At 42.4% G+C, this 13,163-nt stretch overlaps 1 protein-coding gene across 1 annotated transcript in view; it reads left to right on the forward strand.

Moving 5' to 3' along the window:
- The window catches only part of TNKS (tankyrase), a 240,845-nt gene that overhangs the window by 60,284 nt on the left and 167,398 nt on the right, over positions 1-13,163 (forward strand). The window contains exon 3 of the mRNA XM_067556877.1: positions 390-485. Within this exon, the coding sequence (XP_067412978.1) occupies positions 390-485 (96 nt within the window). The remainder of the gene's footprint in view (positions 1-389; positions 486-13,163) is intronic.

Below are 13,163 nucleotides of genomic sequence, written 5' to 3' on the forward strand. Positions count from 1 at the left end.
TCAGCAGTAAAAGGAGCAGCAGCAGCAACAGCGGTAGCAAAGACAGCAGGTTCCATAGTTAGCATATTTCACAGTATGAGTCAGTGTGTACACAGCTTCCCAGATAGCTGCCTGCAGGAGGGAATCAAAACTGTATATTGAAAGATATTCAGGTTTCATGATTATGATGCTAAGTCATGTGATCTTACTATACCTTAAGTTGCCAACTTAGCTTTACTCAAGAGAGGATTCTTTGCTGCAGTGTATTTAAAAAAAAAAAAAAAAAAAAAAGAAAAAAAAAGAAAATTGTGCAATGTGTGTTTATGCCCACACCATGCCAAGGAGACCCTTACCAGTAAATAATCTGTGTATCCCTGAGGTAAGATATTGTTTCTGCTTTCCATGCACAGTGCTGCTGCAGCACGGAGCTGATCCAAACATTCGGAACACAGATGGGAAATCAGCGCTGGACCTGGCAGATCCTTCAGCAAAAGCTGTACTCACAGGTAAGAGTCATAAGTCTCTATTGAATTGTCTTCTATAGTTCATTGTGTATATACCACTTCATCCTCTTAAACCCTGTCTGGCTTTCATTTTTCTTCAGCATACAAGCAGCAAAAATGTATGTGCCATTATCACGTTCCTTATTGAGTTGATATAACTGCAATTAATTGCCCTTCTTCCAGAGGTTTGAATTACTTATTCCACTTATTTGAGAGAATTATACCATTAGAAAACATCATTCATTATTCACTGCGTTTTTATCACTAGCCTGCATGTGGGTTGAATTGCAGCCTTCACCCCCTGCAAAAAAAAAAAAAAAAAAAAAAGTCAGTTACTCAACAGTGAAGGTCTTAAAATAATCAAGGACATTTGTATTACTCTAATACTAGCTATGATCGGAAAGGTAGCCTGCTACCTTATTGCCTAAATCAAAATATTTCTATTATATTTGCTATGGATTTGTGTGCTGCTGCTTTTTTTCCTCATGGTTAGTCATTTTGATGTAATAAATGATTGGTGACACTGAATTCTTTTTGTGGGCTATTAACCTAACCATTAAAGAATACTTTGCATATTATTTTTGCCAATGTAAAGTTATTTTTATATAACTGCATTTTTATATGTAATATTTATTAATTACTTTAAAATATCAATGAACATTAAAAAATAATATCCTATGGAAGAGAGAGATATCCAGAGTTCATATGCTTCTTTTTGCTTGTTTTGTTTTGAATGAGTTTTGGGAAATAGGAGTTAGAAGGAGATAAATGTGGCTATAAAAGCATAACTAGCCTGGGGATGAGATTCAGCAACTGACCCACGTTATCAAAAATGAGCCATTTTTCTTTTTCTAGTGTTTCATTTGTCTTTGCGTTCTTCCCTCCACCTTTTTATTGATCAGTTAATTTGTAGTTGATATGCTAATGCAGAACTCATTTCTCCCTCTGCACGTTTATATTTAGGAAGGGAGCATACAGCTATATATGCTATATATGCATACAGCTCTCTTCACACTTGCTCAGAAAACATTTTTCCCCTCCTCCCCCCAATGCACTGTTACACATTATTCTCTAAGACACTGAAGTGAACTGAGAGAGTTTGTGGAACAGAGCTCCTTAAACACATGACTCAGTTTAATTACTCTGTATCAAATTTAAACAAGCTCCTGTAGAGTTCACATTAATGTTAACTGTGCTAATCAGGTTAATCCCTGGGCAGGCATATAAGAGACTGGGGGAGGCTAAACTTCCCCAAAGAAGGCTGGCCATGCAGAAGGGCAAATGTGGCACGGATCACCTTCCTGTGGAGGTGCCAGCTTGCCACCTTTGGAGTGCTGGAAGCAAATTCCCCTAGAAGTGGGGGGGGCACCGGTGCCCAGACTGTGGCTCTGCCCCGGGGCCCCAACCCCGCTCAGATTTTTCCCTTGAGGCCCTGCCATCACTCCACCTCTTCCCCCTAAGCCCTTCCTTTCTGCCTGCCACGGAGAGGGGTGAGTGGCTGTCGGGGGACGAGGCGGAGAGGAACGAGCGGCGGGCAAGGGGGAGGCCTCGGGAGGAGGTGCCGAGGAGCAGGCGGGGGGTTTGAGGGAAAGGGCGGGAAGAGGCGGTGTGGGGGCTATGGTCCAGGTGTCAGTGGCCCTCCCACTTGCAGGTAGCTTCTGGCACTTGTATGTAAGCCTCCCTGAACAGAAAAGTGATGTGCTGCCTATGGGTTAATCTGATTTTTGTCCGTTAATAAAAGGCAAGGCAGTACAGACACTGAACTCAGAATATATGTGAAAATCAAGGCAACTTTAAACACATTAATTCCTTCCTAGGTAGTTTAAGTGGAAAATTCAATTACAAGCAACATTGAAAATTTACAGTTTTGAGGCCACTGACTCGTGGCAGCTTTTAAGGCTCTCCCTAAGGACAGCTTCAGGTGTCAGCAATACGTTTAGGAAAAGCTCTTCCAAAGATGACCTCACTGTGAACACGGCCCATTACCCATTTTAAGTAAATGGGGATCTTTTCCACAGACTTCTCTGGGCATTGGATCAGGCCCCATGTGCCTTAGGCAGAGGAGAGCAGTCTGTTATAGAAAGTGTGTATGGACTGGAAGTGGGCTTCTGGAAGGCTGTAGACTCTTTCTGGGGTAAGCATCATTTGCAGTGTGGAGCTTGCAATTGTTCTTCCTTATCTCCTAGCACAGGAGTGCCCAATCATTGCAGTACTGAGGGATACCTTGACAAATTGATGGAAGCTAAAAGGTTGCATTGAAGCTGCATATGAACTTCAAATATAAATAGAACCAAATTTGCTTGTAATCTCTTCTTTTTAAGATTACTAAAATCAGTTTTTTGTTTACTCTTGCTACCAGGAAGAGCTTGCAGTTCCTCAGTTTTGTCCTGAAGGTAGCTCTTGGCTACATTTTGGCCCTTAGATTATACATTATGCATCTGTGCTCCGGCTATATACACTGGAAACACATCACTCCCTCAGCTGGCATACAGCAGACTTAACAGGTTTAAAAAGGTTGTAGCCGGAATCCCTCTGAGATCAGAGTGTTTAAAGTGTTTTAGAAGATATTATTTAGTGAGATGAGTACTAGGTTATACTTAATTTACAATATTTGTATGTTGTATGGTAGGATTTTTGGAGGTGCTTAATGTTGGCTTCTATTAAAGACAATGATAAAACTCTTCCTGACTTTAAGGTGAGCAGAGAGTTAAATGCATTTGAAAACTCATCCATAACCTTCATTGTGCTTGTACCTTTAGAGAACTCACTTATTAAAGCAATGTTGATTTATTGTTGTTGTTCATGTAGGGTTTAAGTGTCCATGTGTGTAATATGATTGCTGCATAAAGTTTATGGGAGACTGAAATTCCTCTTAAAAGCTCATTTATTTACCCAGTGAGTTTTAGGCATTGATACATGCTTTGGGAATAATCTTCAGCGATTAATTTTTTGTGAACTACAAATTAAAGAGAGAAAGTGAATAGAGAAGTCATCAACACTCTGGCTAAGTCAAAAGAAATACTTCAGCCAGATTTATGATAGAAGAAAAATCCTACATTTGCTCAATAATGGGTGTTTCACACTTTCTTTCCATGTAGATTGCATTTCCAGCAATGTTAGGCATGGTGGCAGCAAATGTCACATCCACAGTGATTTCATTTTCTTTATCTCCCAGACTAGGAAAATATATTTACCACCCCGCTTTCTCAGACTGGAAGAAAAGTATATAATGCAATGGCCTTCAGGGATGACTTCCAACTTCTCTTCTAGTACATTTTCTTAAAATTCGTTTTTGTATAAGGAAGACACAATGCAAACAAGGGATCAATTTTATGATGGAAATGGCATTCTAAAGTTTGTTCTGAAATTGCAACTGAGTCTAAAACAGTTTAATTTCTCTAATATCAATGAAATAAACTCCTAGTTTCAGCTCCTGAAAATAATTTTATATTCATCGGGTGGGGGAGGGGGGAAGGGGGGATAGGAGGGAATGTGTTCTGATACCTACACTCAAGCTTCCCTTCCTTCTGCAAGGTAACCAAGTTATCCCTGCAGTGACACAAGCATTTCATGCCAGTGGTTAGTTATTTTTAATTTTTTAAACTCCTATGTCTTTCTTAGTAACATACAGCCATCCATCACTGTTCTACCAGGCTGGCTGAAGAAGGGTTTTTATCACTTTCCTTTTGGGCTAAAATTGCTGTATTTTTTTCAGTGTTGCTATAAAATTAAATATCCATATCTAAAGAACTGGTAAGGTTATACACATCCTGCAGTCTTTTAAAGAAGCTTCCTAGTTACCTCTTCCTTAAATTGTAAACTGTTTTTAGATTATGAACTCTTTGGGAACAAGGGCTGACTCTTAATCTGTGTTTGTACAGCTCATAGCACAATGGGCCCTAACCATGAATGAAGCCTCTGGAGGAGATATTGCAATACAAGTGCAATAAGTAACAGCCTGTAATTATTGCATTATTCTGCCTATTTCCACTTGAAATGTTAGTATGTTTTTAATTTTTCTTATGTTGTAAGTGTCATATAATTAACTGAGGAAAATTAACTACTCATGCTAAAGTTGCTGGTGTTATGAGCTTCATTATCCCCACTCCTATTGCTTGCTATTCTGAGTTGTGTCTTGCACTGATGGGCAATTCATATATATTTGTGCATGTTCCAAAACTATTACTGGGAGTTAAATACACAATGAATGGAATATATACTCCTTGGTAGGTGAGGATTCCCCACAAAATGAAAAGGCCAAACCTGAATGCCTTAGACCTTTTACCCAGTTTAAAGGAAGAATTGTATTTCTTGTTTTATTAACTGAATCCACTTTCCAAGTTAGAACAAGGAAAATAATCTTCCTACTTATTATGGAAATAAAAATACTACTTTTCTTTTTTTTAAGAAGCGTTGCTCATATTGTATGTTCAACATTTCTCTTAGGGACTGGTAGATAGCGGTAGAGCTGGGCTAGCGCTACAAAAAAGTGTTAATGAGAATTTGAATAAGCTTTTAGTTCATTTTGGAGCTTGATCCCTTTTTGTTAGTTTTCGATGAAGATTCATCGGAGTGATTTTTGTTGTTTCAAAGAATATTTGTACATAAATGTTCATGTGAAGATTTGCACCAAGTGTTTGTGCAGCCATTTTGAAAACTTCTTTGATTCTTCTATTTATAAATGTTTGTCAGTCACTCAGGGAGCAGAAACAATGACATGTGATGTGTTACCTTCTCAGTGTAAGCAAGTAGTTCACAAGCAGCCTACAGGCTGAGATACACTTACATAAATGTACACATTTGTACACAGAAGTCCCATCAGTGGATAATTTACTATTAGAAAAAAGGGCAAAATCTGCTGGATGTTTTACTGTGAATAATTTACCCAGTTTTGGAGAGAAGGAGAAAGGACTTTGCACAGCCTAACTGAGTCTTCCATTTTAAGTAATTAGGAGGAGGGTGTAAGTTTTCATTTTGTGTTCTTGGATGAGCCACTTTCCTTAGTTTGGTTTTGTGTTTGAACAAAACCAAGCTATCCGTTTAAGAGGTGAGAGGATACAGAGAGCACACTGTGACATGCTGGGGTATAATCCATACCAATGAGTAGCTGTATCACCCCTGCTCTGTAATCTGAGGTGCCCTTTACAATGGAGACTGCTGTGGTCTCCAACCTGGACTGCTCACAAACAGTCTCTAGCATGTAAATCACTCCCAGCTATGTGTGTGTGTGTGCTGCAGCCATCCATCCACACCTTGGCTCTTTCCAGCTTTAAAGATTACCACAGGGTGACCCCAACACACTTCCCAATTCCAGATTTTCCCCCAGAAACCTATGTCTTGTACTGCCCAGCCCTCTGTTGGACAGTGAAAAATACTAAGAATGTTATTTCTTTAAGGGAATAATATGCACACACTCCTGAGTGGAGTTACCCCAGACACGTCAGTTTGAACACACTGGATTAGATAAAACAATAAAGCAACTTTATTCACTACAAAGCGGGAGATTAAGTGAATACAAGTAATGAGGCATAAAAGTTAGAAATCTTTATAAGAAAAATAAAGAGAAAATGTTTACTGGTGTCTAATTTAACAAACTATATTAAATTCCAAGCAAAATTTTCTCACCCCATCTTACACGACCATCTTACTGACCAAACACTCAGATCAGGTCCCCTCCCCCCAGAGTTCAAAAGCTGCTTCCATTGTCTCTTCAGGTGCAGTGAATGTGATGAGCAGGGAGAGAGAGAGAGAGAAGGGTGTCTGCCCCGTCTTTTTATACAAGGTGTGGGTGAATTCCCACCACCTTACAGTGCCTTGCTTCAGTGAGCAGTCTCTGGGGCTGTCCAGGGAGGCAGGCAAAGCCTCCTACTCCCTTCCCCTCTCTCTCTGCCTCCCTCTTTCCTTCGGGGCGGGCATATAAATCTTGCTGGGTCAGTGGGGCAGCTGCTGCCCATTGCCTGATCAAGCCTGGACAACTGCTCAGCCTGCGTAGGCTGACAGCTGCCTCGCCTCAGGTAATCAGGCCACAACCCAGCTAACCAGCTCTGCTTTGCCTCTGCTATAGAGGCTGGAGTGACGGGGCTGGCCAGGAGGTCACCCTCCAGCACCCTGTTACATTCCCCTGTCCTCTTAATACATGTTAAAGGCACACCACTTTGTATACACTAGACTTTTCAAATATATTAGTGAGAACTTCTAACATCACACCTTTTATCCTACTCTAGACAAGTCAGGGTAGCCAAGATCTGTATTACTGATATAGAAAAATAATGGTGTTAACACCTATTTAATTTCAAAGCCTAATGAGCATTTAGGAAAAGAACAGACTTCTGACATTCCTGATGTTTCTGGGATTATGAAACAAACAGGCCACCATCTCTCTCATGCCCCAACTTCTCCTGCCTGTTTAAAAATCCTTTGCAGGTCACCTTTCAAGATGGCACACACCCTCACTTATTCTATTCCAGAATTTTCAGTGCTTAACCGCACAACTTACATTTTATTACTTTATTATTTAGATCTGTTTATAAGAGTTACAATTTTGCAACGAAGCTTGATCAGGTATTATATGTTCTCTCAATTCCATCTGATGTGAATTATTGAGTGTGTGTTAGATTGGCAAATAGATTCTTTGGTATAATGGAGCCACGCAAAGCACAGCTTTTGGTATAGTGAGTGTTCATTCATATCCATTAATTACAATAGCATCAGAGCTTTGCAAGTTTCTTATTTATGTACACTTTAGTTTTACTTTGAATTCTAACCTTTTATTTTTAAGCCTTCACTATTCCTTTGTTGCTACCACACTGAATAGAGAGGCACAGCAATTAACTAACAAATTTAAAATTTTTATTAAAGCTAATGTTAAAATTGTCAAATAGAGTTTAAAGTTTCTGTACATCTGGATATAATGCATGAATTATCCAAAAATAATGCGCACAAATTTTATGAGTGCAAAGCATCTGTTCATCAGTGCCTGCCTCTTTTTGTTTGTTCTCTAGTCCCTTTTCACTGTATCTGTTACTCTTTGCTCTCCAAGGAGAGGTGAGGAACTTTCTTTTGAAATCATTTAGGCACTTAGCCTCAGTTGCCTTCCTTGGTAATTTTACTCTCTGCTTGAAATAGTTCTACCTCAGTGTGAACCAGCAACCTTTTGGTGCAAACTGGCAGAGAGTACAGAGGATCTGGTATCTACATACTAGTTTGCCAAAGTGTGTCATATAAGGTCTCTAATGAAAGCCTGTGTCATATTGGTCCTCGTGATCGTTATGAAACAGATGTAGGGATATGCGTATATATACTGAAAATTATGTTAAAATCTGTGATGTGGGGCTGGTCATCAGAAAAGGTGAGAACCAGGTTTCTTTCAGGCAAGAGATGCTTTATCTGTCTACATGCAAATTGAGTATTGTATTGTTCTCAATGGGCATCCATTTACAGACTGAGCAAAATACTAATCAAATGATTGTAAAGTCTCCATGGAAGACCCCACACAGGAAAGCACAAAGCAGCAGGGGTTATCCTGTTTATAGAACCTTGTGAGGATACAAAATTTGTACTTGCATCTGATCCATGATCCACAAATATGGTCCACAGCTATCCACAAATTTGCAGGCTGTAACTGTTTATAAGAGCACAACATGGATATTTGGGCTATAACTAGAGACAGAATCTGGATCATTCCACGGAGGAGGCAAGAATGTAGTGTGCTTGTTTCATGAACAGAAGATCACAGTGAAGTCTGTCTGGCTGTAATATACTGGAAGGATTTTGGGTGTGCTTTTGCTCTTATGACGTGACATTGGTGAAGTGTAGGTTCTTGTACGCTTGTTTTATTTTGTGTCTTTCTTTCCAATATTTCAGCTTGCTATCATTTGAATCTGTTCTTTGTTAAATAAACATATACTACTTTTCTCTATAAACATATGTAAGTACTGTGTGTTAAACGGACCTGTGTTCTACAGTGTAACTGATAAACTGTGCATCCGACGAAGTGTTTTTCTGCCCACGAAAGCTTATGCCCAAATAAATGTGTTAGTCTTTAAGGTGCCACAGGGCTTTCGCTGTTTTGATAAACTGTGGATCAGGGGCTGGGCACTCCAGGGAGATGTTAAGAGGACTTGGGTGTTGGAGTGCACCTATTAACCTGTAAAGAGAGAGTGGGGCCTGCGGCAACCTGGAAGGCAGTGCTTGTGTTGCCAGAGACTGGTGATGGTGGGAAACTGACCAAGAGCAGGCACAGATGAGGTGTCTCACAACCCTAGTACCTCCGAAATGTCACTCTCAGTTACCTGTTTGCTTGTAATGTTCTGACTTGGAGATGGTCCTATATTTCCTGATTACTGTGAACTTCCCCGCATTTTATAATTCTTCTTTGAGTGATGGTCCCTATGTGGATGCGCATGAGCGCCATGAGCAGGAACTGTTTAGTAGTAGTATCCGTCGAACCGTGTGTGCATTGTGTGTCGGCCATGTGGTGTGTCCAGGGTCTTTAAGAGGCTGCGTGGGTTGATACCACTCCAGTTCTCTTTCCGCTGCATGGCCAGAGTTGGAACCCTTCTTCCTCCTTGCTCTTAGCTTGCTAAGAACCCTTTCTCCATTCAAATGAACTGTTGTAAATAGTTATCTAGTTGTTTTTTAGTTCTTAAAGTTGTTATTTAGGTTTCCTTTTGATTCCCCCCCCCCTCCCCCTCGTGGGGTGCTCCTCCACTATGGGGACTATGCCCCGGCAAGCTGGCTTCAAAAGCTGTGCTTCATGCCCACATTCCTTCTCTGTGAGTGACGAGCATCAATGCTGTCTTTATTGCCTTGGCGAAGCCCATATCGTCGTCCACTGCTCCATCTGCTGCTCGCTCCTGCCTCAGACTTGAGACTAGAGAACTTCGCCTCTGGTAACGCCTCAGAGGATGTGATGTACCCACGTGCACAACTGGATCTGGGACCAGTGGATCCGGTGAAGCGACAGTACTCACTGCCTGTGATTGCTTTCCCAGGTCCCTCCTGTGCAGCACCAATGGTACTGGCACCACTTCCAGAGCCCCACCATGCTCATAAGCACAGCCAAGGGCATAAGGGCAGTTCCCCCGATGAGGACTGCCTCCAAATGCAGCTTGCTTCCTTGAGCCGTGCTAGGTTTGTTGAAAAGTTGCACGTCAACATGGCTGCTCTGCCTCCAAATAAACCTCAGTTGGAGCACAAAATCAAGCACCACCATGCCAGTCAGCGCTATCTTCAGCCTCGGTGACTGGACCGCCACCATCGATGCCATGGGGACTGTCCAGTCTCTCATGCCTGGTTCCATGCACAACCAGCTGCTTCTCCCTGCTGACGCCTATGGCTGAGCTTATGCTGCTCTACACTGCCCCCTTCTGCACCCCAGTGGATGCACCTCTCCTGCTTTGTCAGCACCCTGCTGTACTTCGCCTCATACTGCTGGTACTGCAAGCAACTGGTACTCCTTCACTGCAGGAGCCCTCTGCTCTACTCCATGCACCGCTGGCCCCCCCATACTGCTGTCCCCATACTTCCCCAACCAGTCCTCTGAGTCCAAATGGTCCTCAGAGCTGGACCCTACAGTCTCTCCAGCACATTCTTATAGCCCGGAACCTCAGTGCCAGCCCTACTTGCCACTGTGTGGAGCTCCTGCCGAGGCATGGTTCTGATACTCTCTGGGGCTGCCAGTACCCGCTGACCCATACGTCTGGCTCTACTGGCCTTGTTGGGACCCCTATCGTGAATGTGGGGCACTGCTGCCTCCTCACCACTGGCCATTGCCCACCAATACTGCCCCTCTTTTGGTTTATGAGGAACTCCAAGCACTGCCATGCCACTGGAACTGCCAGTCCCGACTGTAGCCTCCTTGGCCCTGGATGATGTGCTCATCCTACCTTCCTTTCCTCCCCCAGGTGACCAGACAGGACCTGCTGCCTTTGGGATTTCCACTGCTCCCCCCATCTTTACGAAGGTCTTCGCGGTCACTGCGGCCTAAATGTGATGTCTCGGACGCTCCCTAGTCCCATACCTGGACTACTCGCTCCTGTTTGCACCATCCTGTGAGTGCCTCCTCATCACCATTTGCACCCTGCATGACCTCCTTGCCAGCTTGGGGATCTGTATCGGTGAGGACAAGTCGGTCCTTGTATCTACCTGTACTCTCACTTTCATAGAGGTGTGCTTGGATTCTCTTGTGGGACAAGCCTTTCTCCTGCCAGACCATTTTACCGCCCTCACCTCATTCCTTCTGCTGCTACGCCATCATCTGCGTGCATGCCTCTGACAGTGCTCCTCCCTCCTTGGTCACATGGTGCCCTGTATCTCGGTCACTCCGTGTGCCCACCTGCATATGTGATGCCTCGAACTGTGGCTCTGGTCGGTCTACAACCCATAATTGGACCACCTCGGCAAGCTAGTCCTGATTCCCACCTGAGTTTCCCTTATGTGGTGGTGCAACCCATCCAAGGTCCTGGCCGGCATCCCGTTCACCCCTCCCATGCCCCACACCACTCTCACCATGGACACCATGCTCATAGGATGTGGTGTCCATGTGGAGGGCCAGACAGCCCAGGGCCTCTGGTCCCCCAGGGAAGCATGGATGCACATTAACATCCTGGAACGGCAGGCCATCTAGCTCGCCTGCCAGGCATTTCTACCCCCATCATCTGCTACGTTCAACTCCTCTTGGACAATATGACAGCCATTGTGTATATGAACGAACAGGGCATCATCAGATCTCCTTCCCTTTGGGTGGAAGCCATACTCCTCTGGAACTGTTGCCTCAGGTACAAGATCACACACCATGCCATCCATCTTCCGGGCACCAGCAATTCACTTGTGGACACACTCATCCGTTCCTTCCACAGCAACCTCAAGTGGGAGCTGCACAACCCCACACTGCTCTCCTTCTTCTGTCGGTGGGGCACGCTGCTCTAGGACCTCTTCTTGATCACCACCAACCACAAGCTTCACCTTGTTTTCTCCAGAGAAAAACCTTTCCCTTCTAGAAGTAGTCTGTGTGTTTTGTATGTTCTCTTTTTACTTCAGATCTGCAGCATTCAGGTCGAAGTGCTTCCAGAATTTTTTATCTGGATGCTTGGATTTACAAGTCTCCAGTCAAACGTATACTCCGAAAAAAATTTGAAGTTGATGCCTTAGGGAAAGAGGCAATGAATTTCTTACATGCTTTCTGATTCTGGAAGAAGTTAGGTTGACCTCTTCTATACTTAAGGTGTGCCACACTTCTTAACATTGTCTTTAATCCAAAGATAATCAAGTAGGAGAATGATAATACTACTGATTTCTATGTTTGACTTTAGTAGTATTTTATGTATTTTAAATGCCTTAAATCACTATCAGAAGAGTCACTGATTTCCACTAATGTGTGAAGCGGCTTATTAATCTGATAACACTGATTGAATGGATTTTTGTAATAGCTATGTCTTAAATGACTAAATTATCTACTCAAGTGGGTATTTCAATAGTGACTATAATTATGCATATTAAAACACTGTAACAGGCATATTGTAAAAGTCAGATGTCAGTGTAATTCACAATGAAAGCAGCATAATTAAATTGTTCAGTAATACATTACACAAGGCCACCTTAAGAAGCAAGTGGAGGAAAAATGTTGTGGGAAATTTCCTGTCATAAGATTCAACTGAAGGTAATGAACTTCTTGAATATTATATATTTTTGTACAGCTCTAATTTATAGAGTTGAAATATGTTAACTACTTATGCTAAACAATCTGTTCAAATCTTGTATTAGCAGTGACACTTTGTTACTTCACAGAACTGAAGAGCTCTTTGTAAGCTTGAAAGCTTCTCTCTCTCAGCAACAAAAGTTGTTCCGATAAAAGGTATCTCACCCACCATGTCTCTCTCATACAGATGCTTATCATGTTGCTTTATACTACTGGAAGGCCTTCAAGTGCTATGGTGATGGGATAGTGTGAGAACCTAAATACAATACTGTAGAATAGAGTTTATTTTTGGTATTATTGTTAGGGTTTAAAACTGTATTTTAAAGTGTTCCAAAGCATTAGTGTGTCTGGTAACTATGGTAGGATAAATGTGTCATCTCCCTTTAGGCTAAAGACAGCTTAACCTTGCTGTGGGCAAAACATACCCATTTAAAAACTTGCTGCAAAGCAATTGGAAGCTATTTTTTTAACCAAACTTAGTCCAACAGTGGTCCTCCTCAAAACTTCATTGGGCATATAAAGAGTGACATTTGTCACCAGGCTGCTGAGGCATCTAGATTGAGATTCAAACAGGCACACTGTGTAATCTGCAAAGACAATTTCTGAGAATACTGGCTCTGTTTTGAGCCTTTTGTTGCCTTTCAGACTTGTCTTTGGCTGTTACAATGGTGACTGAGATCTTCACAGGGAGTATGCAGATACCACCTGAACAGAATAGTGCTGCTCCAAGTCCTGCTAGAAATGATTTGGTGGCTGGACCCAGCAGACATATGGAAAGGGGTTCTGTTCTCTGTCCTTCCCTGACTTACCAGATTGGGTATTGGATGGGGTATCCACTTGAATCACGTATAGATGCAAGGGTTTCAGCATAACTTAATATGTCATTTTAACGTTCTGGAGCTGAGGTTCATCAGACTAGCCTAGACTAGTTCTGTAGAGCTCCATGGTTCAAACCCTGATAGACAACACACCCGTGATGCACT

The sequence above is a fragment of the Emydura macquarii genome, unplaced genomic scaffold (genome assembly GCF_026122565.2).
Source record: "Emydura macquarii macquarii isolate MOO-44397 ecotype Brisbane River unplaced genomic scaffold, CSIRO-AGI_Emac_v2 contig_1790, whole genome shotgun sequence".
Classification (NCBI taxonomy): Eukaryota; Metazoa; Chordata; order Testudines; family Chelidae; genus Emydura; species Emydura macquarii.